The 12,975-nt window shown below is 41.3% G+C and overlaps 1 protein-coding gene across 8 annotated transcripts in view; it reads right to left on the bottom strand.

Moving 5' to 3' along the window:
* Positions 1–4,582: 4,582 nt before the first annotated feature.
* The window catches only part of LOC115148594 (general transcription factor II-I repeat domain-containing protein 1), a 40,374-nt gene continuing 31,981 nt past the window's right edge, over positions 4,583–12,975 (bottom strand). For 5 of the 8 annotated variants that reach the window (XM_029690632.1, XM_029690635.1, XM_029690633.1 and 2 more), the window contains 12 exons: positions 12,814–12,891; positions 10,892–11,075; positions 10,279–10,340; positions 9,787–9,867; positions 9,266–9,533; positions 9,077–9,105; positions 7,068–7,115; positions 6,794–6,880; positions 6,410–6,602; positions 6,157–6,194; positions 5,936–6,045; positions 4,583–5,722 (listed from right to left, as the gene is read on the bottom strand). In XM_029690632.1, the coding sequence (XP_029546492.1) occupies positions 5,654–5,722; positions 5,936–6,045; positions 6,157–6,194; positions 6,410–6,602; positions 6,794–6,880; positions 7,068–7,115; positions 9,077–9,105; positions 9,266–9,533; positions 9,787–9,867; positions 10,279–10,340; positions 10,892–11,075; positions 12,814–12,891 (1,247 nt within the window). In that variant the 3' untranslated portion in view covers positions 4,583–5,653. The remainder of the gene's footprint in view (positions 5,723–5,935; positions 6,046–6,156; positions 6,195–6,409; positions 6,603–6,793; positions 6,881–7,067; positions 7,116–9,076; positions 9,106–9,265; positions 9,534–9,786; positions 9,868–10,278; positions 10,341–10,891; positions 11,076–12,813; positions 12,892–12,975) is intronic. The other 3 variants (XM_029690629.1, XM_029690630.1, XM_029690631.1) reach the window with 3 other exon arrangements.

Genomic DNA, 12,975 nt, shown 5'->3' with positions numbered 1-12,975 from the left:
ATCATATTTTTCCCAGGATGGGGGGGTCGTGTCCCTCCCGTCCCCCCCGGGATTTCCGCCCCTGGCTTCCTTGTAACCCTCCCCAGGGTCTTGACCTGACTGCAGTTTGGCGTCATAACCAACTTCAGTGGACAAATGCTCACCTTCGATTTTTTTTTTTTTTATTATAATATCTATTTTTTAAATGTAACCTTTATTTAACTAGGCAAGTCAGTTAACCTCTCTGGGCCAGTGGGACGTTTGCGTCCCACCCTAGTCAACAGCCAGTGGAATCGCGTGGCACGAAATACAAATACCTAAAAAATGCTGTAACTTCAATTTCTCAAACATATGACTATTTTACACCATTTCAAAGATAAGACTCTTGTTAATCCAACCACGTTGTCCGATTTCAAAAAGGCTTTACAGCGAAAGCAAAACATTAGATTATGTCAGGATAGTACCCTGCCAAAAATAATCACACAGCCATTTTCAAAGCAAGCATATATGTCACAAAAACCAAAACCACAGCTAAATGCAGCACTAACCTTTGATGATCTTCATCAGATGACACTTCTAGGACATTATGTTATACAATACATGCATGTTTTGTTCAATCAAGTTCATATTTATATAAAAAAACAGCTTTTTACATTAGCATGTGACGTTCAGAACTAGCATACCCACCGAAACTTCCGGTGAATTTACTAAATTACTCACGATAAACGTTGACAAAAAACATAACAATTATTTTAAGAATTATAGATACAGAACTCCTTTATGCAATCGCGGTGTCCGATTTTAAAATAGCTTTCGGTGAAAGCACATTTTGCAATATTTTGCAAGTGCCCTGTCTGTCAATTTGTTGTCCTTCTGTTGCATCTCTATCGAAAATACAGCATCTGTGCTGTAACGTGACACTTTCTAAGGCTCCCATTGGCTCTCTAAAGCCGCCAGAAAGTGTAATGGGGTGTCTGCTGTCTCTGGGCGAAGAACAGCAGGAGAATTTGTGAGTGGTCAGCCTGGGGACAGTGACACTGGAGATGCGCGTTCATGAGAATTCTACATTTTTTTCTTTCAGCCTTTGAATGAATACAACGTTGCCCGGTTGGAATATTATCGCTATTTTACAAGAAAAATAGCATAAAAATTTACCCGGACGACGCTGGGCCAATTGTGCGCCGCCCTATGGGACTCCCAATCACAGCCGGTTGTGATACAGCCTGGATTTGAACCAGGGTGTCTGTAGTTGTAGTGCCTTAGACCGCTGCGCCACTCATGAGCCCATATATGGCACTGGCACACTGGAGAAGTGTGCTCTTCACAGATGATACCCGGTTTCAACTGTACCAGGCAGATGGCAGACAGCGTGTATGGCGTTGTGTGGGCGAGCGGTTTGCTGATGTCAACATTGTGAATGAATTGAATGCCCCATGGTGGCGGTGGAGTTATGGTATGGGCAGGAATAAGCTACGGACAACAAACACAATTGCATTTTATTAATGGCAATTTGAATGCACAGAGATACCGCGATGAGATCTTGAGGCCCATTGTCGTGCCATTCATCTACTGCCATAACCTCATGTTTCAGCATGATAATGCACAGCCCCATGTCGCAAGGATCTGTACACAATTCCTGGAAGCTGAAAATGTCCCAGTTCTTCCATGGCCTGCATACTCACCAGACATGTTTGGGATGCACTGGATCGACGTGTACGACAGTGTGTCCTAGTTCCCGCCAATATCCAGAAACTGTGCACAGCCATTGAAGAGGAGTGGGACAACCTTCATTCCACAGGCCACAATCAACAGCCTGATCAACTGTATGTGAAGGAAATGTGTCGCGCTACATGATGCAAATGGTGGTTACACCAGATACCGACAGGTTTTCTGATCCACGCCCCTACCTCTTTTTTTTTTTTTTAAAGGTATCTGTGATCAACAGATGCATATCTGTATTCCCAGTCATGTGAAATCCATAAATTAGGGCCTAATGCATTTATTTCAATTGACTGATTTCCTTATATGAACTGTAACTCCGAAAAATCTTCGAAATTGTTGCATGTGTTTACATTATTGTTCAGTGTAGTTGAAGAAAGTCCGTTGGAATCGACTCTTTGGCTGATACACTGATGTTCATTCCATGCAGACAGCTCGATCTGTTAAATACTCCTAGAGTCGATTTCCGTGCACCTGTGGAAAACTAATTAGCATAATACAAAACTCCCCATCAAAATCTGTCAGTTTAAGCTAGAGATATTCTCACAAAGTCGTCTGTACCGTCCGAATGGTTTGGCCTAACTATTATGACCCTTCTATGGAAAGGCGAGACTCTCACGAACAGTATGGTGTCATCCATTTTTCTCTATGAACCCCACAAGCATCTTGGGACTTGTCTGAATTTGGTACAGCCGATCTGCCAATTTATGTCTGTAGCGTACAAACAGTTTGGGCTACACACTAATATGACCCCTTTGTGGAAAGGTGAACAAGTCTCTGTTTTGCTCTAGGATGCCTACAAGCCTCACAAGACTTGTCTGAAGGTCCCCCATACCAGTTTAAAAAATGAATGTTGTATACCGTATATGGATTGAGTTTAGTGCCAAAAATAAGGGGTTAAATACATTTAAAAAAAATTAAATATATAAACTCAGCAAAAAAAAACACCCTCTCACTGTCAACTGCGTTTATATTCAGCAAACTTAACATGTGTAAATATTTGAATGAACATAAGATTCAACAACTGAGACATATACTGAATAAGTTCCACAGACATGTGACTAACAGAAATTGAATAATGTGTCCCTGAACAAAGGAGGGGTCAAAAGTAACAGTCAGTATCTGGTGTGGCCACCAGCTGCATTAAGTACTGCAGTGCATCTCCACATGGACTGCACCAGATTTGCCAGTTCTTGCTGTGAGATGTTACCCCACTCTTCCACCAAGTCAAGTTCGTGGACATTACTGGGGGGAATGGCCCTAGCCCTTACCCTCCGATCCAACAGGTCCCAGACGTGCTCAATGGGATTGAGATCCGGGCTCTTCGATGGCCATGGAAGAACACTGACATTCCTGTCTTGCAGGAAATCACGCACAAAACGAGCAGTATGGCTGGTGGCATTGTCATGCTGGAGGGTCATATCAGGATGAGCCTGCAGGAAGGGTACCACATGAGGGAGGAGGATGTCTTCCCTGTAACGCACAGCGTTGAGATTGCCTGCAATGACAACAAGCTCAGTCCGATGATGCTGTGACACCGCCCCAGACCATGACGGACCCTTTTTTTTACTATCTGTTAAGCTGTATTCAATGCGTTTCTATACTTTTTTTTTGATACCTTAAGGGGTTCTTAAACTCAAAATGAAATAGCTAAATTATACTTATGACCATCTTAAATTAATTCCCCCAGCCGCTTAGACTCAAGGGTTTTAATGTTAAAATGTTTACGTTTAGAATGTATTTTTAGATGCGTAGTTTGTTGATAATAAAAAAAATACAGCCTTTGTCGGGTTATGAGTTAAGTTGGCAATTTAACATGGGAGTAACGGGAGTACGCTATGGCTGTACCCTCCTCAGGTGCACGCCTCGCTGTGTGTATCTATGGCATAATGGAGGGGCTGACATTTTGAGTGTACCCATGCCAAGAAGTGAAAGCTAGGTAAAAAAAAATACAAGGTTAAGACAACACAATAATTCCATGCGGAAGCATTTGAAAATAAACAAATTCATGGGACTAACGCCATTGATTGCAAGGAGTTATGGAATATTAGAACCCTGTTGTCTTAATCTTGTAATCTTCAACCAAAACATTAGCTAGCTGGTGAGATGTTTTTCTTTTTTCTGGCATTATCTTAAAATGCTTTTTTCCCCCACCAACCTTATATGCTTTAGACCGCTTGCCTTCTGCCTAGGCAGCGTAGCTACAACGCTTGAGCTGGTCCTATTGTTGATTCGGAGCAGTAGAACCTCTGCATTATTGTGATGCCGTTGTCTTCAACCTAGAGTTAAAGCAGGACGTGTACCTTTCAATATGTACTGTGAATTGTTGAGTCAACTCAACTGACATTACAAAAAATACATTCCATTGCATGGCCCACATCAGTTAGCATCTTTTGAATGAACATTCTACATTACCATGGCAATCCAGCATCAGTTGATAGAACATTTCAAATTACCATGGAAATTACCACCACAATACCAGGCAGCCATTTTGAGTGCACCCAAGGAGCTTCCATGTTCTTTCTATTCATTCTATTTCTGTGTCTGAACAACAATAGTTGCTTGGCAAATGAGGACATGTGAATGCAACCGAAAATGAAAACTCATCTTAAGTGGCTGAGTCAAATGTGCTAAAGTTACTTGTATAGTGTTTGACACAGGATTAGCTTTTTTTTTGTGGTATAAGCGTCTATATTAACCTTGTCGTCATCAGCTACTGACAGCCAGATGTTTTTTTTTATGTAATTTAAAATGTTTAAGCCTCTAAGTCTTAGGTAGTTAAAAGCACTTAGCTGTCAATTGTCCTTTCAAAGCTCCATCATATACTTTTAATTTCTCTAATGATACCATGACAGTCAATGACACAATACGAATACAAAAGTAGTAGGTTTAAGCCTTTAGAATTATTTTTATTTTTTTACTTGCATTCATCACACACAAAGTCACTGCAGTCCAATGAAAGTGCAAGGCAGCACATTTTATTTCAAAGGCCTAAATGGCATTAAGGTACAGCATATAAATACTGGTGAATCCAGAGACAATCGTTACAGGATAACACAGACCATTCTTTCTTTTACACACATTACATTCATGTTGACTTAATGAGACATTTCAACTTAGCGCAGATGTGGAACAAACATAAGAAAAGCCGAGTTGAGAAATCTCAACTCCATGTACAAGTACTGTGATAAAAGAAAAGCCATGTAGTTATACAAAATATGAAACATTTTCTTAGATATAGTGCTATCACCTTGGGTTATTCCTACCACGGAGAATACCGGTACGCACACCTGAAGGCAAACATTTTTCAATTTATATACTTTTTGAGTTACATACAGTAGTAGTTAGTGTTGTAGAGACATTTGATTCAGTACTTAGATTACTGAACATTGTAATTTACATCCCTGCACATGTTTTTTTCCCCCATCTTCAAAATAAATAAATAAATAATCATACAAATATCTGAATGTTGTAAAACCAGATTGATCCAATACATTTGTGCCGTAGTTACACCCCATAATGAAAGTCTCCATGTTGGATCTGATAAAAATTATTTAAAAGGGTGAGTACTTCAGTAATTGTGAGTTCCATAAGCTTAGTGCCATAACATAACCCCAGTCGGTTTGAATAGCGTTTTTTAAAAATCACTTTTGAAATAGGTGTATCAAGAAAGCCCCATCAGGACTTGTGGGGGAAGACAAAAGAAAAGAAAGCATCCTGCAACAAATTCTGCACAGATTCTATAGTTCCTCCTCACCTTTCCACCCAAGCCACCTAATATTGGCAATTGCCACCATTCCAAAACACACATCCAAACCTATATTTTCAGTCAGAAGAGTATTTAAGCAACAGCACACGGGCAAAGCTGAAACTTGGAGATGTGGTTATAAGTACAGCTTTGATAAAGTCCTCTCATGTCTATTCTCTTCCTGTAGCATAGCATATTTTTCCTCTTCTAGTATTTCACCTTCCCATGGACTTGCACATTCACTCCACTGTAGTCCACCATGTACATGGGCCATTGCTACGAGCAGAAAGAGACAAAGCAATAGAAGGATCATTAGAGAGAGCATGAGGGAAACTAGTTATGCTGTTGCAGAAGCAAATTCCTGTCCAATTACACAACCTTATTAGTGCCTTTTACAAATGCCTTTAATACCTACAAATGTAATATACATTTGAGTGATCACGTAAATACAACAAACTGTTATATAATAGCTTTCTTATTCCCACGTACCATCACTGGAATCTGATTGGTTGATACCCCTGACTCGGAGGGTAAGGACACCCGGCTGCTCTCCAGGACTCTTTTGCGTTTGCGTCGATTGGTAGAAACCGCTTTCCCTTCTTAAAACACAAAAACAATAATGTCGTTTTGAACATACTGCTAAAGCACGTGTCCTTATAGACTGCATTGCTTTTAAAAAAATAAATAGGTTACTGTAGAACAATCCTTACCTGTGTTACATGTTTGGGTGCATATTTCTGCAAAAGGCCTGTGGAAAAGAAAATTAATTAAATATGAATTTAATTTCTGTAAATGACCTGAGGTGAGCCTGGCTTTGCCCAAGAATGAGTCTCTCTACTATAATTTCAACGTGTACAGTTCTTTCATGTCCTTCTTTCACATTTTCGACTTTGTATCCACAATCTGGGATATTTCCACAAACTTCAGATTGACGCTATTATAAACAATTACACAGACACTCACTGTAGCTGGCTTTTGATGTTGATGTTAATCTCATCTCGGGCTTGAAGAATCTTTTCCAGGCGGACTATGTCGTAAGTGTTGGGATTTCGGAAGCGAATATCGTCCGGAAGGCCACTAACCTCCACAGACTCGGGACTGGCACGGATCAGCTTGTATGGGACCAGGACAGAGTGGTCCAGGCCCAAAGCATGACCTAAACAAGAATCTTTTCAGTCAGTTTTGGGCGGATCTTAACTTCAACTTAGTTTGAATTTTCACTAAGTCATGCATGGATATCAATGAGAGACTAAGTGAATATTAAACTTAAGTGTAAGTTAGGATTATTGTTTTCACTAAGGCTTGTATAGATAAAGCATACAGTATGAATGAAGGATATACACTGACCATATTTCTGGTTGAAGAGTTCTTTCACTTGCTCGCGAAGGATCACTTTCTCACCGATGCAGTTAACCTCTTCCTCATCTGTCATTTCAGGAGGAGAGGAGTCAAACAGAATTGGTGGGAAAATAAAATAAATACATGTATGCAGTTGACTCTGATAAGTGCATGGTTTACTGGGTATCTGAATGCTCATATTTAGTGCATGCATTCATGACAGTTTCAAACCAAGTGTTCTTACTGCATCAAAATGAACATGTAACACAATTATAATGCTCACCACTTATTGAGGCATAGGCCTTCTTCAATAAAGTGATCCGACGAGGTGCTAAGAGGGAGACAAATGTAATGTCATTATACAACCGAGTGTACAAAACATTCTTGCTCATGCTCTTTCCCTGACATAGAGTGACCAGGTGAATCCAGGTGAAAGCTATGATCCCTTATTGATGTCACTTGTTAAATACACTTCAAATCAGTGTAGAGGAAGGGGAGGAAACAAGTTAAAGAAGGATTTTTAAGCCTTGAGACAATTGAGACATGGATTGTGAATGTGCGCCATTCAGAGGGTGAATGGGCAAGACAAAATATTTAAGTGCCTTTGAACGGGGTATGGAAGTAGGTGCCAGGCGCACCGGTTTGAGTGTGTCAAGAACTGCAACGCTGATAGGTTTTCCACACAACAGTTTCCTGTGTGAAGCAAAAAGAGGTGCAGCTCAATATTAGGAATATGTCCCTAATGCTGTGTACACTCAGTGTTTATTACTACTACACTATCTATGAGTTCACAGTTGACACGGGACATTTCCTAACAAGTCATGCACTTGTTACGAAATGTGCTTACCGCCCCAATATGTCCACAGACGACGCAATCACAGTCCTAAACCATTTGGACAAAGGGAATACCTATGTAAGAATGCTGTTCATCGACTACAGCTCAGCATTTAACACTATAGTACCCTCCAAACTCGTCATTAAGCGCGAGACCCTGGGTGCAACTGGGTCCTGGACTTTCTGATGGGACGCCCCCAGGTGGTGAGGGTAGGAAACAACATCTCCACCCCGCTGATCCTCAACACTGGGGCCCCACAAGGGTGCGTTCTCAGCCCTCTCCTGTACTCCCTGTTCACCCATGACTGTGTGGCCATGCACGCCTCCAACTCAATCATCAAGTTTGCAGACGACACAACAGTGGTAGGATTGATTACCAACAATGACAAAACAGCCTACAGGGAGGAGGTGAGGGCCCTTGGAGTGTGGTGTCAGGAAAATAAACACCCACTCAACATCAACAAAACAAAGGAGATGATCGTGGACTTCAGGAAACAGCAGAGGGAGCAGCCCCCTATCCACATCGACGGGACAGTAGTGGAGAAGGTGGAAAGTTTTAAGTTCCTTGGCGTACACATCACGGACAAACTGAAATGGTCCACTCACACAGACAACGTGGTGAAGAAGAACCTCGGAAGGCTGAAGAAATTTGGCTTGTCACCAAAAACACTCAAACTTTTACAGATGCACAATTGAGAGCATTCTGTCGGACTGTATCACCGCCTGGTACGGCAACTGCTCCGCCCACAACCGTAAGGCTCTCCAGAGGGTAGTGAGGTCTGCACAACGCATCACCGGGGGCAAACTACCTGCCCTCCAGGACACCTACACCACCCGATGTTACAGGAAGGCCAAAAAGATCATCAAGGACAACAACCACCCGAGCCACAGCCTGTTCACCCCGCTATCATCCAGAAGGCGAGGTCAGTACAGGTGCATCAAAGCTGGGACCGAGAGACTGAAAAACAGCTTCTATCTCAAGGCCATCAGACTGTTAAACAGCCATCACTAACATTGAGTGGCTGCTGCCAACATACTGACTCAAATCTCTATCCACTTTAATAATTAAAAATTGAATGTAATAAATGTATCACTAGTCACGTGAAACAATGCAACTTTATATAATGTTTACATACCCTACATTACTCATCTCATATGTATATACTGTATTCTACACCATCTACTGCATCTTGCCTATGCTGTTCGGCCATCGCTCATCCATATATTTATATGTACATATTCTTATTCATTCCTTTAGACTTGTGTGTAAAAGGTAGTTGTGAAATTGTTAGATTACTTGTTAGATATTACTGCATGGTCGGAATTAGAAGCACAAGCATTTCGCTACACTCGCATTAACATCTGCTAACCATGTATATGTGACCAATAAAATTTGATTTGAAATGAAAATTCAGAAATATGAATTGAATATCTGCTTCATAAAATATATGGAGTTACCTGGTTTAGGGATGAGTCCTTGGAAAGGTCTGCAAGAGATAAACATAGATGGAATCTTAACATCAATCAACCAACTACCAGGGAGAAAAGAAAAGTAGCAATAGTTTGTCCCGAGGGCCAGTAGCTGAACATCCCTGCCATATATCTTCTTTCCACAACCCCATGAAAACGTGAAGGAGAACTACCCACCTGGTGATGGTGAAGCAGATCTTGTCGGCAACTGCCAGGATCCTCTCCAGGTTCTGCGAGCCAAAGGTACAGGGTTTTCTGAAGGGGATACCAGGGGGCAGGCCCTCGATGATCACCGAGCCCGGGTTGCTCTTGATCCTCTTGTAAGGTACTTGGACAGGGTATTTGATACCAAGTGCCTCCCCATACTTCCGGTTGAAGAGGTCCTGGACCTGCTCTCTCAGGGTGTTGGCCAGGTCGATCCTAGACAGCTTGGCCTCTAAGCTATCTGTCAACAGAACCATATGACAACATCAGATGAATGGAGTAGTTTTGTTTATTTTATTTCATATACACCTTTGCAGCTTGAAGCTGATTGCGGCATTTAAATAGTGCTCCTCATTTTAGAGAAAAAGTGAACAAGCAAGAGGAAAAAAACAATCCTAACCAGGCTCCATATGATATCCACTATGTATTACTCAAAGTATAGGAGGGCAAATTAATGTACCGATATTGAATCAAGTATTTGGTCTCCTTATTACCTGGGAAGCTTGGTCTCTGCATTGCAGCCCCTACGTCTTCTGACAAAGCATCTTTGGAGTCCAGGTCTGTGGAAAAAAAGTCTAAACTTGCAGTGAATACAAGCAGTTCATTTGGAAATATTGATCCTAATCACTGCCTTAAATGTGGAATTACCAGCTCATTTGAATTAATTACAGAGTTAATTCTAATGTATGGGCTCAACATTTTGAACTGATCATGTGTAGAATAATAGTTGCTTTAATGGTAAAGGACACAGTGGAGAACATTATAAGAGGGTTGGGCCCATTTACACTCAATCAATTCAGTAATGAATCGACATTGAACCAAAATTCAAATTTATTTCAAACTATTGAGATATTGGCCATTATATTCAGTGGGGATGTTTAATCTAGTTTGTTAACTTACTTTGTGTATTTGAATGTTAAAATTGTTCAAATCAACTTTGATACAATCATTAAATCAGCTGGCATTTAGGATCAAGATGTATTCACCTGAATCACAGGCTGGGAGAGGAGGCGGTTCTAGCTTGACTTGATCTGTTAACAGTTCTGGCCTGGATAGTATACCACAACAAAACATGGTTAGAACTTCATAAAGAGAAGCTTGCACACAAATAATGCTTTTGTGCTTCATTCCTGCACCAATGTATACAACGTTTTACCTATATCCTCTTCATACAACCATAATAATATACAAACAAGGATTGTGTTCCAGGCTGACTACATTGCAGATGCCTTCTATATCTCACAACGCCTGGATAAGTGTTTTACACATCAGTTAACCACATCATATGATATAGCAGTCTGATGCCCGACTGGGCAGTCGATGATGCAACCGTTAGTTGATGTAATGCAACATCTGCAATGTAATCAGCCTGGAATGTGACCAAGACCTTAGTTGCGTTCCAATAATCCTATTGAAGTGTGCACTTGTTCACTGCTCCCCACAAAAGCATTAGATTGGTGTAGGCATGGGCTAGAGTGTTTCCATATACCAGTCATTTCCTATGAAATCAATGAAGGGATATAAACAACTGCAAACTTCTGGAGAAAGGAGATATTACTGGGATGCACCCTGCCCCTGTGACAATGTATGACCTCTGACCTTTTGATAACAAAGTGGATCTGGCTGCCAACGGCCAGGATCTTGCGCAGCTTGGCCGCTCCGAAACAGTTGGGCCTACGGAAAGTCATGCCCTCTGGGAGCCCTGTGACACACAGCTCCTCTGGGTACATCTGAAACTTGGAGTAGGGCACCTTTGCAGACTCAGGTAGTCCAAGGGCCTCAGCTACAGAAAGAGAGGGGGATGGGAAATGGAGAGGAATGTGGGTGATTCATTTTATGCAAAAGCCCTATGCTGTTCAATATTTAAAGTGACACTCCAGTCTCCTTTCACCTCATTAAACACTGGATTTACTTAACAAAAGGCACATCTCAATAGGTGGTCCAGGTAAGTCATGACATTGCACAAGTGGGAGGGTGGACCTTTCTTCTTTTGTTCTCTATTTCTCCTCTATTGTTCCTCAAGCAAGAGGGTAGGCTGATGACATCACGGATTCCGATCAGACTAACTCAAAACATATTTTTTTACCCTTTAGTGTTTGTACTTTACTGTGTTTACACTTGGGATATCACTTTTCAACAGTATAAGTTCAAAAATCGCTGGAAGACATCTTTAAAGGCAGTGTAGAACTTACGTCTCAATGCCAGAAACACATATAATAATAGCTTAGAGCACCAAAAGAAAACATATACCCAAATTACAAACTCTTAAATCAGTTATAATATTGTAATGTTTTCCTAAAGTTGGGTTTGAGGTTTTCTCCAAGTCAGCTCTAACTTCAGACACAGTTCCATAACACCCCTCGATCAGCGTCACAAAGTGGGATACATTGGTGAGAATGAGGCGGGCGAATTGGGTGTCTATGGTCAATCTGCATGTCATATTTAATCCCTGGGAACTTCCACAGCTATCAACAATGGAAGGACAAGAACTTGCTTCACAAAGTGAATGCTGGCCCTACCATCAACGTGACTTCTAAAGCATCTCAAACAGCCAGCAGCTTCAGCAGACTGAGCATTATCACAGTCTTCAGTGAGCCTAGAAGTGAACAGGGTAAGTGAAAGAGCTAGCTTTCTACCTCTATGCTAACATTTACTAGCTATAGAGCTACCACATGTAGTTCACATCTTCCATCTAAATAACACTGATAAAAATAACCAAATGTAAACATGTCTGCCAGGTGTTGGTAGCTAACTGCTGGTACTGTCCTACTATAGATAGTACAAGCCTATGGGAAAGAGTAGGTTTGGCCACTACGGAGGTCATGTATAGAGCCCTATGGCTGGGGCTGAAACTGTGTGTGTGGATGGCTCGTCTTATGGATCCACGCGGGTTGATGCATCACCTGCAGCAGAATTTTATTCTACCATCTTCTATGGGCTACTCAAAGATATTCCCTACACTGTACTGATGGCAGATTTTAGGAACAGAATATGTGGGGGCTGCGCGTTGCGGTAATTAGTCCGTTCTGTAGCTCTAGGGGAGTTTTCTATATGGCCTGCCGAGTGCGAGCTAAACTGGAATGCTACTCAAATTAAAAAGTGAAGTGCCACTTGGTGCGTGCCAGATAACCATGTAGAGGAGTCTACCAGCAATATATTCCTCCACTGTGTGAGTCAGAAATTATGATCTTGTGTTCGGGGCTTTCCGGCAGTCTTTGTGGTTTTTATATGCACGGAGCACAAATTTTACAATTGTAAACTAACAAATAATTGTTCAAGTTAGAACCCATGTATATTAGTTCATATACAGCACCAACTGGAATTATTCCCAGGATAGTTAAATATATATTTTTGAGAATCATTGCTTACTCTGTGACATCTTAACAAAGATAGAAAATTATGAGGCTGTGTAGAAACGGTTGATGAAGTCTAGAATTTATGATTTATTGCTTGAGTCAATTGCTCTCGCTTGGCCAGAGTCTGAACATTGAGTGTGCAGGTAAGTGTATTAGGCAGCTTACCATACTTAGTGCTGAATAGGCTTTCCACTTGCCTCCGAAGCTGGAGGATAATTTCACCTATGTCCTCAGCTAGATTTCCTTTCCGGAAAAAAAGCAAATGAAGAGAAATGTTTGTGAGTGTTTTATTCAGAGCTGAAGAAAACGACCTGATTAGTGAAGAAG

Source organism: Salmo trutta, chromosome 15 (genome assembly GCF_901001165.1).
Source record: "Salmo trutta chromosome 15, fSalTru1.1, whole genome shotgun sequence".
In the NCBI taxonomy this organism is placed as follows: Eukaryota; Metazoa; Chordata; class Actinopteri; order Salmoniformes; family Salmonidae; genus Salmo; species Salmo trutta.
This window is presented reverse-complemented; position numbering and strand designations above follow the sequence as displayed.